At 37.6% G+C, this 15,240-nt stretch overlaps 1 protein-coding gene across 1 annotated transcript in view; it reads left to right on the top strand.

Moving 5' to 3' along the window:
• The window catches only part of EBF1 (EBF transcription factor 1), a 469,914-nt gene that overhangs the window by 420,683 nt on the left and 33,991 nt on the right, over nucleotides 1-15,240 (top strand). Inside the window, 1 exon segment of the mRNA XM_043988839.1 lies at nucleotides 11,513-11,601. Coding sequence (XP_043844774.1) covers nucleotides 11,513-11,601 — 89 coding nt within the window.

Genomic DNA, 15,240 nt, shown 5'->3' with positions numbered 1-15,240 from the left:
GTACTGGTATCTCACAGGGTTGTGGTGAGGCAAGTTTATAAATCCTACAGAGCTATATAAAAGAGTTATTACAACTACAATGACAGGGTTGGACTAACTGATTGCTAACGACACTTCTAGATCTGACATTCTCTGAGTCTTTGATTCTATGTCTAATAGGTTGTAGCGATCTAGCTGGAACTGAAGTGAATCTGAATTATACGTAGGGCTCAGGTGTGCCCTTAGCTTTCTTTTCTTTATCTTGTTTGGATAAATTATGGTCAAACAAATTAGTTAGTTACTAATGCTTTATGAAGTGCAATTGTATATAAGGCCAGTAGTAAGATCCTGCTGGCACATACAACAAGATCGAGAACTTGGCAGGGCATCTGGTACAAAGCGTAGTTGTTGTTTGTTCAGTTGTTTTTCAGTCATGTCTGATTCTTTGTGACCCCATTTGGGGTTTTCTTGGCAAAAATACTGGAGTGTTTTGCTACTTCCTTTCTGACTCAAGGCCCCGCACTCTATCCACTGACTAAGGCACACAGTCAGTACTTGATAAATGTTTATTGACTGATGTCCCCATCCTAGGTTTCAAGGAATCCTTGGTTTCTTTGTCTCTTTCTGTTTGGAGTCTCTGTAATTGTCTGTAATTCAGGGAAATATCACTAGGAACCATGCTTTCTTCCTATTGTCCTTATCTCTGAATATTGGGCGTATTTAGATTTTTAAGAGCAGATGTTCTTCACCTTCTTTGTGCCCTGTACTACTTCTAGAAAAGTCTTTGGACCCCCTTCTCAGAACATTGTTTCCTACTTCATTATTCTATTATTCAATTCAGTAACATTTTTTTTTTTTTTGCGGGGCAATGGGGGTTAAGTGACTTGCCCAGGGTCACACAGCTAGTAAGTGTCAAGTGTCTGAGGCCGGATTTGAACTCAGGTCCTCCTGAGTCCAGGGCCGGTGCTTTATCCACTGCGCCACCTAGCTGCCCCCCAGTAACATTTATTAAGCCAGCTAGATGGCTCAGCAGGTAGAATGCTGGGCCTGGAGTCAGGAAAACCTTTGGGCCTTAGACACGCACTAGCTGTGTTACCTTGGCCAAGTAACTTAACTTCCATTTGCATTCATCCACTAGAGAAGGAAATTGCAAACTACTACAGTATCTTTGTCCCGAAAACACTAAATGTGGTCATGAAGAATTGGACATGACTGAATGAATGACTGAACAGCAACAAAATATGCCAGGCATTGTGCTAAGCCCTGGGGATAGAATTTTTTTTAAAAGCCAATTCCTGTCTCCAAGGAGTTTACAATCTAATGGGGGAAGACAACCCACAGAAGGAACCTGGAGAGTAGCTTCCCCCTCCCCCTACAACTCCAGGGAGTACCCAGCTTGGGGGCATGGAAAGCAGAGGAACTAAGATCAATATTTCTTTTTTTCTTTATCTTTCTTTTTCTTTTTCTTTTTTTTTTTTTTTTTTGGGCGAGGCAATGAGGGTTAAGTGACTTGCCCAGGGTCACACAGCTAGTAAGTGTCAAATGTCTGAGGCTAGATTTGAACTCAGGTCCTTCTGAATCCAGGACCAGTGCTTTATCTACTGTGCCACCTAGTTGCCCCCAAGATCAATGTTTCTTAAAGTACATTTCTGACCATTTTGCCTCCCTACTTACTAAATAAACATTTGTGGCTCCTTAGTACTCATAGGATAGAATAGAAAATCCTTTGTGTGGAATTTAAAGCCTTTCATGGCCCAACCCCTTCCTATGCTTTATTCTCCTCTGCACACTCCAGCCCCCAAGATGGGGGCTCCTCTGCACACTCTGCACACCTTCTACAGGGAGCCTTTCCCTCCTTACTTCCCCCACACTGCTGGTGTCTTTCCTCAGATTACCTTTTGTTTACATTGCATGTATCTTGTATCCACATAGTTATTTACTTGTCTCTGCCTTTAGAACGGGAGTTCCTTGAGAAGAGGGACTTTGTTTTTTACTCATATTCAGAGCCGCACATGGTAAGAGCTTAATAAAAATGTGAGCCTACAATGGAACTCAGGTCTTCCTGATTTTATGCCAAGCAGTCTATCCATTTCGCCACCTGGCATTTGAATCAGAGTTTGGGCTGGCCACTATTTGCAAGGCCAGTTTATCTACAAAACACTACTTGTGGAAGTATACAGGACATTGAATCAGATGAAATTGGGTTTGAATCTGCCACTTATTAGTTGTGTTTTTGGTCAAAAGTCTCAGGTTTCTGTGTCACTGCTTACCTCACACACAAGGCTTTCCTTAAGAAGGAAATCACTTTGTAAACCATTAAGTGCTATAGAAATGTTACACTTCTTAGAGATATGCTTGACATTACTCTGTTTGCATGTTATCTGTTAAAGCAATTTAACCGCAGGCGAATTACCCATTTATTCCACGTTTTAGCATGATTCCATCTTGTTTGCTTTTCTATCTCAAATCCTTTTTGTCTGTCTGTGGAATACTCTAACTTAATTAGACAAGTGTCCTGAAACCTGCCCATCCTGGCTTAGCGGAAATGACTTGTGAGCAGTGGGACCATTCGGTAGTCATCTCATAAAATGTGTCATTAGCAATCACAAGTAGGACAATGGCCCAGGAGCCTGTGCTTGGTTAGTGCTAGACGTCAGTTAAAAAGAACGCTGCATCTTTAGACAGACTCTGGGAAGATTTTCTTAGCTATTGAACCTGACTCTGTGCTCCCCCCTGCTGTGAGCCATAAGTTGCTTGTAGGCTTGTTCTAGGAGAGTAATAAGTATTGTTGTTTAGCAATTGTGTTGTTGAAATTCAGCTCCACTATGTCTGACAGTATTTATCTAAAATACTTTCCCTGGTGCGCGTTCAAGTTCCAGTAAACCGTGTCTTATTGTGCGACCTTTTCATTTTCCAGTGAAAAGGGATCAGCTCGTCAGATAAAAGCTACAAGCTGGAGTACAGGAAAAATGCGTGCTCAGAAAATCCGAGCATGATTGAAAACAAGATGTGTTAAATCAATGCGGTTTATCGCCTGCCTATTCCCGGCAATTGCTGTTCTAAGCTCATTCTGAGCACACACTAGATGATAAAAGTATACTGTCACAGCACTCACTGGGGTGTGAGGGCAAGAAAACATGTTTATCAGACAGGCTGGGGTGATTTTTTTTCTCTGATAACAGTTATTGTCAAAACTCTTTGGGAAGAAATCTGAAGAACAATTACAGAAAGTAATATTACTCTTGTTAAATCAGAAGATATGCCAGGAGGCTGGAGAATTATAGATTTCCCCTTAAAACATTAGGGAAGCAAGACAAACTATGTTGGCCTTCACTGCTTAAATGCAGTCATCCATTATATAGTTAAAATCATCCTTCTCCTCATCCAAATGAACAAACCTGCGATTGTCACCAAACTGGGGACAGCCCAAAAGGGGAGGGGAGTAGGGACGAGCTTATGAAAGCCTATAAACTACTGTTTCCTTGAGGGATTTCATGTTAGTTTTACTCTTGGATTAAAGATTGAAGACCTAAATTAAATCTGGAAGGTCAAGCTGTTCAGAAAATATCATAGTTGATACCGTGGTAACTTTTCTCAGGAAGTTTATTACAATTATGGGCCAGCGTAATTTTTCATAATTATCTATGTATTCACCTATTTCCCATTTTAGATAAGAAATTTAGCCTCCAGGGCAGCAAAGGGACCTGTTCAGGAATAGATTGTTCCACTTATTCCACCAAAAAGAAATGATCCCCAAGACTTTTCCAGAAAATACCATCTGGTGGTCGGATGAGCAGCGTTGGTTTTATGTGTCTCTTGCTGTGCTCAACAGCATCAACCATTGTTGCCCCTAAAGGGAAATCAATATTTGAGAGCTCAGTTCAGACCTATCAGTCACACAATAACTCCTCTTGGTCCTCAGAAGACTGAACAAGAGGAAATGGGCTTAAATTAAAATAAGAGACCTCAGTTTGACTGAAGGAATATGTATATGTATAAATATATATGAAATATAAAAATATATGTTTTATATATATATATAAAACACACACTATATATGTGTATGTATACACACACACACACACACACACACACACACACACACACACACCCCTATATGTATGAGTGTGTATTTATTTACCATCAGAGTGATAAAAATATTGGGATGATATCTTGAAGAGATAGGAGAATCTGCATCCCTGGAGGATAGGCAGCAAAGGACTATGGATGATTTATTAAACATTCACCTCTCTGAAGGCAGGGGTGGAGCCAGATGTTCTCTAGAGAGCCCTGCCAGCCCTAGTATCTTATGGTTCATGGAGGTTTAATTAAAATGTGTCTGGCTATTTGATTTGCTATGAGGACTTATCAAGTTGCTACCAACTGGAATGTGGTGATGATAATTAATAATAATATTAATAATAATAATAATAATAATAATATTAGTCTGGAGTAGTATTGGACCACCACAGAGAGGTGGGGGAGGGAGAGAGAAGGAATGAGAGAAAGGGGGAGAGACAGAGAGAGACCTCTGTTCCAGCTCTATTTCTGCTACCTTTTTTGCTGTGTGACTTCAGATAAGTAACTTCACCAACCCTTGATAACTTAGGTCACAAGGATTTTTTTTAAAAATCAATATGAAAATGTTTTTAAAGCACTGGGAAAGTATGTTATGTGACCTCTGGGTATATTTAAAATAACACCCTGAACAAGCATTATTGTGATAAATTAATATTTATTTTAAAAAACCTTCAGCATAGGGAGAGTGCATGGCAGAGGAGAAGTTATTTTGTTCACATTAGGAAAGTTGAGTAATATTTTTCTTTGAAAACAAGCTGCCACTTTTTCTTCCTTCCTCCTCCTCTTGCACTTCGAATGGTTTCAGCTTTCCAAGTATCCATCCAGCTCTTTCCATCCCTTTGGCTGGCATTTGAGCTTTCTTCCATTTCACTCCCCTTTCTTGGAGAGCATTCTGCATTTCGTCATCCCATGTTCTTCTAGGTTTTTCACATTTTTTATTTCTCAAATTTTCCCTCATGTGTGCTTCTTAACAGTCTGTATAGCTTTTATATTTGGACCACCTTCTTAAAACAAGCTGTACCTAGACTGCTGTCATTTGTGTAGTTGAAGTAATTTCTTTGAAGAAAGATTTCTACTGATTCTAAAAATCTAGGAGGGTCATCCTCAAACCAGAAGGTATAAAAGACACCATGAAAAATGAGCCACAGTCAGTGAAATTCAATTTGATATCAACATTTAAACATTTTGGAATTCAGACCTGTGATTGATTGGTACAGATAACTCTCAGGATATAAACAAATCTTTCTAATGCATTTCTCTAAATCTTCTGCAACTTATAAATTGAAAGAATTTCCTGAAGCACTGAGAGGTTAAATGATTTTTCCCAGTGTCACAAGGAAGTAAGTAGCAGAGGAAAAACTTGTACTCAATTTTCCTTCTTCTTCCCATCTCTTCATAGTTTTCTTACATCTATATTTATTGAATATCTCTTGTATTAATAGCCCAATGGGAAGAAATGTGGGGAAAACTCATGGAAAGGAAGTCATGTTGCCTTCAAAGAGCTTACGAAGTTAGAAGGGTGAAATAGTACATGAATGCAAATAAATCAAAAGCAAAAATATCTAAGAAAAGTGCAAAGAGCATCATCAAGTGTTTATGTCCACTTTTGGCATGCCAAATGAGTATCTATAAGTTCTACATAATTCTACTGCCATTTCTAGAGGTTCAGTCAGCTGACCCTTGAGATGCGCAGGGTCCCCAAGCTTTAAAAAGATGTCATTCTGAGAGTGCCTCCAGACACTGTCTGCAACAATTTGATATTAGGCTTATTTGGGGTGTATCCTTGTTCTGCTGAGATGATGAGACACAGATGCCAGGTGCTGAGTGCCTGGGCAAAGTAATAAAATACCCATGCTGCTGGGAGTACAACAAATCCCTCCATTTACCCAGATTCCTGGATTGCATGGAGGTGCCTGGTTGACATTTTAGGTTTATGTACTTTTAAGTCAATTTTAAAGATAGGATCACAGAGATAACTTGCTGTTTTATTGTTTACCTCTGGATGTTAATTTAGTGACTGGGGGAAAAATGAGGCTATTATGGGGAAAAATGACTTTGCATAACACATATGCAATAATGTTCATGACAAGAATGGATCTGCCTTGGAGCAGAATGCTGTGCAGTTGTTCCTTCAGTTCAAATGGAGAGCAGTCACTGGGGAAGCACAGAGACCCAGGTGCTGGCTTCATCATTGACTCTGCGCTATGAGGCTTTATTTATTACTTGGCATGGAGTCTGGATATTTGTTTGGACATTAAATGGCAATAGAATATAAATATTACCTTCCTTAATATCTGCATTTCTTTTTATTTCCAGTCAAAATGACATCATGTCACACAAGTATTAAAAAAAGGAAATTAAAACCTCAGAAATATGTTAAGGCATAGCAGTGAGACACTGAGCTATAAAAGCAGGGAAATTCTGAGCTAGCATTGGAATGGCACCCAGAACACCATCCCTGGTGTTCAAGCCCCCACCCCCTTTCAATTTCCATTGCTTCTGGGAATAAGTATTCAGTGAGTGAGGGAGGTAGGGGGCAGGGAGGAGAGTGAGAAGTATAAAAAAAGGAAACTTTGTAAAGAGAATAAACCAAGAAAGAATGCATCTGTCTTGACTTAATGATTTTAATTTGCAAAGAAATCTCCTTGAAAAGAATTTTCTTTATTTGATGCATTTGTGAAGTGGATTAAAAAAAAATAAACCAAGCATAGAAAAGCCACAATTCACATGTGTGTTTGGTTTGGATTTGTTCATTACTTGATAGGTCTGAATTGAATTTTGTAATCTTATGATTAGCTTTATTGCATAAAAAAGCAACTGTTTTTATTCTTAGATTATTGCCTGCATGTAGCATGGCTATGTGATCATTGCACAAGAAATGTATTTGGCAATGTCTCTCCTGAATTAGAAACTCCTCTGACCTACAGTGAGTGTCCTACAAGGAGAAAGGGATAGTTAAAACACTTAGTCTAAAGTTGAATGTTTTGGGGGGTATGTAGTAAAAGCAAATTCAAATAGTTTATAAAGAATACCTTCCCTAATATGAAAATGGTGTTAACTAATCTCCCCTTCCATTGACCTCTGCTTTCACTAAGTTGTGGAATTATTTAGACACATCTTAAAATGATATCAAAAAGGGGATATGATATAACCATCAGATACTCTCTGCATCACTAGATCCCTGGCTTGAGGTGAGGGCAATATTCTTAAATTTCAGCAGTAAAGACACAAAGGTGAGGCATCATTTCTATTGCATATCTACTAACTTTCTTCCATTAATCCACCCCCTTCTCAAAAATTCCCCCTCCCCTCTCATGTCATTAATCATGTCTTTCCAGAAGGCTTTCTAACTTAGATCAGGATTGGAAAGCCACATAGTTAAGACTAGGTAGCCAATTTATTGTACACATCCATTGCTCTCACAACCAGCAAATATTCATTAACTACCTAGGCTACTGGAACAGTCTAGGAAAATATCTTTAATTGCATGCTAAGGTGAAATTTACAAGGGAGGACCTTATTGCCTGACATTCACCTTTCTTCTTTACTGTGAAAATTTATGGACAACTGTTAGAGCTTTGGCCCATTGTGTCTTTTTTGTCTGAATCCCCATAATTATCTGTAATTCAGCAAAATCACTCTGGGAACCACACTTTCTTCCTATTGTACTGATTGCTCTCAATGTTCCTGAATGGTGGGCTTAACTAGATTCTTTAGAGTTAGGGGGGTGTTAAGCATTTTTTTTTTTTTGCCCTCTGCCACTTTGACAGTCTGGTGAGGTCTACATACCCCTTCTCAGAATTGTTTTTTTATGAACAAGATAAATACACAGGATTACAAAAGAAAGGAATTATGTTGCACTATGATTATTAAAGTATAAAAAACCACTGCCAAATTCATGGACCCCCAGGTTAAGAAACTCTGCCTTTGGTCCCTTTGTACCTGGCTACAGATTTCTAGGACAAAATTCTGTGATGTCTCCTAGAATTCCTTCCCTCCTGGTTGAATTTTAGTGGTTTTCAGAGACATTATGAATAGGTACATATTTTAATAATTTGTTAATTTTATTATGACCAAAAGCTATTACTTTTGTGTAACCTGTTGCTTTATGTGGAGAAGGGAAGAACTTAATTTTGCTATAGCTCCAGAAGGCAGAACTAGGACCAATGGGTAGAATTTATAAGATGACAGATCTGGGGGCAGCTAGGTAGTGCAGTGGATAAAGCACAGGCCCTGGATTCAGGAGGACCTGAGTTCAAATCCATCTCAGACACTTGACACTTACTGTGTGACCCTGGGCAAGTCACTTAACCCTCATTGTCCTGCAAAAAATAAAATAAAATAAAATAAAAACAAAGATGACAGATCTTTGGTGCAATATAAGAATGACCTTCATAGCCATGGGAGCTGTTCAAAAATATAACGGGCATAGGGAAGTAATAGTTCTCTCAATCAGAGGTCTTTAAGCAAAGGTTGGGTGACCACTTAGTGGGGATGTATTAGGGAATGGTTGGATTAGGTGAACTTTAAGGAATTATGACTATAGTTTTGAATAGAGTGGAAACCATTTCTTTTATGGTCTGGCTTCATGTGTCATTGTCAGTTATATATGGATCGAATTCCTTTATAACTAACACTGTTATAAATAACGAAATATTTCTAAGTCTTAGTCAATGGATCGCTCACTTATTTTAAGCAAAAGTCAGAGAATCTAGTCAATTCCTTTAAATTTGTTGCAGTGGGATTTGACCTCTTTCTCTTTGGTTTGCAACCCAGGAATACTAAAGGTTTTTTGTAATTTTATGAGCACAAATTGGGGTAGATTTGGGTATGGGGCAGGCAGTTTGTGGGTTAACATGGAAGAAAATATGAGCAAACATGAAGGTATGGAAAATAAATTAGAAGGCTTTGTCTTACAGTCTGAAATTTTTCCTTTATATCATATAGTATGCTTCTTTATAGTATATTTATTTTTCTTTGAATAATGATGTTAAAATGCATCTAATTCAATTACTCTTTGCAGCAGCTGAATGAGTTTTCTCTGGTAAAATGTTCTTTCAGCTTTCCCAAGCTATGAATTCCATATGATATTTGAACAGGTTCTTTTAATTGCTGATATTAAGTGTCGATCATTCTGCTCTAAGTTGGCAGTCTGGCCAGAGAAACAAATTCCTCTCTAAGATATATCAGACAATCATCCAATTAACAACCAAAGTTTTGTTGACACAGTAGGAACTCATTATGGGAAATTTGAAAAAAAGAAGAAGAAGAAAACCTCAAGCATCCAGACTTTATTGGTGTCTTTTTTTAAAAACAAGAATCCAAATTTTTAGAATCTTTACATTGTGTAGTTATTTAAATATCAATTTAATTACTAACCCTATTACATGTACAGTTCCAATGTTTTGCTAAAAATATAAGATGTAGTTTGTTGGCAATTAGCTTAGAGTGGTGGAAACAGGAAAATAACTTACACCTGGGTGCTCATTTCCATCAAGCTTGTGTATTCCTTGATTAAATGCTGACGATTTTACGAGTAACAGCTTTGCTGCATAAAGAGCTCCATGGCTTTTTCTCTGCAAGTCTAATTTGAAAAAAAATCCTCCTCAAGGGTTTAGAAAGTAATTCATAAAATGGGAGGAATAATAAATATTGTGCCTTAACTCATACACTCTTATAGATAGACAGATTTGGTACACCTGGGTGTAATTTTAGTTAATTTCCACAAGAGACAGGTTGAAAGTTTACTGTTTGGAAGGTGGGAAAATGGCTAAATCTCATATTTGCAAAAATGATTACATTATCTTAAATGAAAATGCTACTCTATTAACAATTTCAATAAGCATCACATTTGAAAAAAGTCTTTTTAATAAAAAGTTATCTGAAGTTCACTTCAACTTAAAATATATAAGTGAAGAAAAAGTACTTACTCTGATTTATGTGTCTTTTGGAGGTGTAATTATTGGCTTTTTACTCACCTATGTAAAACAATGTACTTTTGTAAATGGATTTCTGACCACTTTAAGCTGCCTTTTTTTCTTTCCTTTTTTTTTTTACATAAAAAGTAAGCACTGTCAATCAAGGAATTTTAAGGTTTATTTCCTCTTTAGAAATGATTGATAGCCTTTTAGATTTACAAGTTGACAAGTTAAAGGGTTCTATTGGTATAATTATGTACTAAATTCACAGTCTTTCAATTTAAATGTCCTTTTAAAACCACAAGATTATCATACCTGTATTTTGAAAAGTGGGCCAGTCAGTTTGGGTTGGTATACAAATTGCTTCCATTAGCCTTGGGACCTATTTGAATTTAATACAGTTTTTAAAGTTGGTAGTACTTTCAATAGTACTTTTAAAATTTAGGTTAATGGAAATGCATTTTAAGTACAGCATATAGTAACTTGTTTTTAATGTATAGATGGATGTCAAGAACACAAATAGTGCCTCTATATTCAGCATGAAAAAACACCATGCTGTTTGCTCTGGTTATAATTTTAAAACTTTTGTGAGAGGAAAAAAAGAAACCATTTTTACTTTATGGGGTATGAGAAGGCGATGGAGCTCACACTTTTCCCCAGCCAAGGGGCTTAGTTTTTCAAGGAGAACCAAGGTGCTTGATAATGTAGTTCTATTCTTTGTACACATGAATAATTGGAGAATCCAAGGGGGCCAGGTCAGTTTGATGATCAGACTAGTTATAGGTGGGCACCAAAATGAGGTGTTCTTTGGAGATGCACCAAGACTCAATATCTGGCAGCTGATGTGGTTAGAACAAAGCCCATTGTTCCATTTAGCAAGCTAAAATCAAGTCTGACTACTCTGAATTTCTTGATAATCAGCCTCCACTCAAAGAGACTATTAAACATTTTATATAATAAATAGAGGATTTAGGGGATATTAACTGTGACTTTTAGCAGAGGTTGGATTTTTTCCCTTTAAATGACAAACCATAGCAAGCTTGTGGTTCAATAATAAAAAAAAAATCTGTCCATACAGAACATAGGAGGGTTTTATATCCATTACTTTAACACTACCTAGCAACATGAATGATTCTTTTGCATTTGGCATCTAGCTTTTAATCAAAAAAGGACTTTTCGTAGGACATGAAAATGTTGGGGGAAGAGGTACTAAGTATTTTATCAAATAATTCATAGCAGAGATTTTGCAGATGTTTTAAACAATTGTCTAATTCTTGCATTATTTGCAAAGTCCCTACACTTGCAGAAACACCATAATATACTCTGGAGCAGGTGGGGTTTAGTATCTGATTAAGCCAAATCCTCACATCTCACCTCAAACTGTCTTTGAACTCAGCCTTGATGCTAGGGGCTCATCTAAGATAAAAAGAACCAGTCAGGATTTTTAGCTGCCATTGTTGTACCCTCATTGTCAGTTCAGAAAACCAAGTGCTTTGTTTTCCTGCAGTCTTCTAATTGTGATTTCTCTCTTGCAGCTCTCAATGAACCCACCATTGATTATGGTTTCCAGAGGTTACAGAAGGTCATTCCCCGGCACCCTGGTGACCCCGAGCGCTTGCCAAAGGTCAGGACACTTTCTACTGTTTCACTTATGATATGTCAGAATGTGGATAGGTCAAGGTGAAATTCACTGTTGATGCCAATTTGTTCAAAATAGCCAAGAAAGAAGTATTTAACATGCTTTTATTCTGTGCCAAGCACTGTGTGCCACTTTATTGTGGCATACCCCCCCCAAAATACAATGTTTTGACCTCTTACCAGGAACTCACAATCTAGTCACTGTATACAGTAGATAAACCTTTACATGAAATGTCAGGCTTGACCACTTTTCACAGGTTCTTCATACTATCACACCCTCCAATCCACAAATAGTTATCGAGCAGCGACTAAAGGGTATCTAACACACACACACTGCTTTTTGAAAAGGGGACACAATGCTTTTGCTTAAGAACTTTAAAATACAGCAGTGCATGAAAAAACAATAGAAAATATGAGACAAGGCAGGACTTTGCTAAATGAACTGTATCAACAATCATTGCTTATGATCCTCGTAGTATAGCATGTAAGTTATCAATGATTGGACCTAATGGAAAAGGATAAAAGGACCAGTTCATATTTTCTTCGTGTGCCTCGGTTTATTCATTTGAGAGGTTTAGACTAAATGATTCTCAAGGATCACTCTAGTTTCAAATTGATGAACATATATCAAACCTGTGACTTCAAAGTAAAGTTCCATTACCAGACCATGCAGAAATTAGATATGAACTGCCTTTTGTTTAAAGTAGAATGAAGTTTTCTTTCCATTTGCTAGTAAAATCTAGATATGTTATATCTTAGTTTTGTCAGCCCATGTCAGAAAGAGATTAAAAAAATGAAATGAGTTATTTAACTACAGCTATTCCTTTAGTTTAGAAATCTTTCAATTGTGTCTGTTCCATTCTGATGTTCCAATAGTATCCTGTTCCTAAGATTCATTGTCTTTCTTGAATGGTGGACATGCTTGGTGAAAAGAACTATAAAGTCAGATACCTGGTCACACCTGAAGGATGTTACCCTGCTAGAAGGCAGACTCTGACTGATAGCTTTCACCCTGTGTGGGCCTTCTACTTGTCCTCTCCAACACTTATGAGTTGTCTGAAGATATGTGTATGTGTGTGTGTGTGTGTGTGTGTGTGTATGTGTGTGTGTTTTCTCCTCTCAGAGACTCAGTTCTCTTCACTTTGGTGTAAGTCCTTGACAGCATTTCACTTGAGAAAGTTCTAATTTTGATGTATCAGCTTAGTTACAGCTTTTCTTTTCTCTTTTTCTTTTTTTTTGTGAGGCAGTTGGGGTTAAGTGACTTGCCCAGGGTCACAAAGCTAGTGTTAAGTGTCTGAGGCCGGATTTGAATTCAGGTCCTCCTGAATCCAGGGCCAGTGCTCTATCCACTGAGCCACCTAGCTGCCCCTACAACTTTTCTTTTAAAAAGGTCTTTTTTATGATTCCTTCTCCCACCCTTAGCAAGCTCTCTCGGATATTCTCAATGAACAATAATCTAATTTATAATAATGAATGACAGTATTTTCCCATTGCCTAGACATGCAGTGAGGATGTTTATCTTTAGCTTTGTCTGGCCACAATGTGTTACCACGGATATCCTATAGGGAAAATTAAAATAATTTATCTTAAATTATGATGATACAAATGCTTTCATATTTGCCCCAGTGGTGGACAGCTAATCAAATGAAAACTATATCTTAGGATCACACATCCAGAGCTGCAAGGATTCTCATAGGCCATCTAATCCAAGATTCCCATTTATTTACATTTCTGGAGAGGCTCTTGCCTGGTAGTTACAAATTTTTTTTCTAGGTAAGGTCTAATGTCCACTCTAGGACTTTTATTAGCTCATCAGATTTAATTAAAATGGTGTGGCTGCACTCAGAGATGATTAAGCTTCTATAGGCTGGGATTGGATGGTGAAACTAGTTTATGTAAATTATAGCTGTCATGGAATCACATGAATATACTCTAAAACCTCAAAATCAAGGATAGGATCTTCTACTTACTTTAAATTGCCTCCTCCTCTTCCAAGCTAAATGGAAAATAATTGAGTTTACTGGTGAAGGTATGTGAAATCAATGACAAGCACCTAGGCCAGGGGAATGACTTTCCTTATTCCTAAATGAAAATAAGGGACGCAGAAGGATTATGGGCTTTGGATATTGTGGGGCTTTTTGTTTGTTTTGACAATAAAAAAAATGTCATTATTGTGAGGCTCTCAGTTATCTCTAATAGAACACAGAATTTGTTTTGGGATTAGAGACCCTAGAAGTCTAGCTCTGAATTCAAAGTTTTAAGCATAAAAATTGAAGATACACTGAATCTGTGTATTATAGATATGGACACACTCCACAGCTCAAATATGGCTTTTGAAATACCCAGCCTTTTTAACAAGAGGCTACCCTCTTCCTGTAAAAAAAGGTTTGTTGGGGCAGCGAAGTGGATAGAGCATTGGCCCTGGAGTCAGGAATACCTGAGTTCAAATTCGACCTCAGACACTTGACACTTGCTAGCTTTGTGACCCTGGGCAAGTCACTTAACCCCAATTGCCTCACCAAAAAAAAAAAAAAGGCTTGTTGATATCTTAATATTTTAGAGAAGAATAAATAAGCAGGGATTGGAGCAATCATTAAGGATCTGTGGAGATTCAAGAAATTTATACTTTTACTTTACCATTTTTTTTGGTATAATGTTAAGAATGAACTCAAACTCTGTCTTCCAAAACAGACACGTTCATGGTAACTGTCAGGGTATGAAAAGCAAACATATTTCAGTAGTTATAAATAGATTTGAAAACCTAAGGTTTATGCTAAATTTATTTAGGGATTAGTGATGGCAGACTCACTTCTATTTTATTAAGGGGAAAATCTACAATTAAAGATCAGCAAATCAATTCTCCATCATCACTGGAGGCCTCATAGGATAGGGAGTAGAGCATTAAATTTGAAAATGGGAAGATTCCAACGAGGTTCCTAGTCCACACCTCAGACACTTATAGTTTGGTAATCATGGGCAAGTCTCTCTCTTGCAACAGTTTCTTCATCTGAAAAATAAGGAGATTATATTCAGTGGCCTCCAAGGTCCTTTTTAGCTCCAAGTTGTGATCCTATGTTCACCATTATAACATCTTTATGCAGTATTTCATACTTTTTTCAAATGATTTATCAAATTATTTCAAAGAAGGGTAGATATCATCCCCATTTTATAGATGAAAAACTATAATTACTTTCTCATGTAAAAGGTTTGGCTCCTTAGAAGCATCCTAATAAACATCTGTTGTACACAAAGATAATGTAATTATGCAAGGTATAGGTAGAGTGCATGATTTTATACACACACACACACACACACACACACACACACACGTGCACGTGCACGTGCATATGCCCACATACACAGAGGAAAGGTTAGGACAGAGCTGAGACAGAACACCAGTCATTATAGCTTTTCACAATCAGCCGTCCTCTGTCACTAAATTCCTACCTAGCATAAGGGAGAGGGGTATGTAACCAACGTCAAGGGGGTAAGAGTTGGATATACTTCACACACTGTGTGTGGTGATGGTGGAGGTCTGGAGGGAGGGTTTTCAGAAACTGTGCAGTGTCAACAGCTGAAGGACATGTGGTGATCCCTTGAAATTGGGTGAGGAGCTGTTGTCTTT

Source organism: Dromiciops gliroides, chromosome 2 (genome assembly GCF_019393635.1).
Source record: "Dromiciops gliroides isolate mDroGli1 chromosome 2, mDroGli1.pri, whole genome shotgun sequence".
Classification (NCBI taxonomy): Eukaryota; Metazoa; Chordata; class Mammalia; order Microbiotheria; family Microbiotheriidae; genus Dromiciops; species Dromiciops gliroides.
The sequence above is the reverse complement of the archived record's forward strand: the minus strand, read 5'-3'. Positions and strand labels throughout refer to the sequence as shown.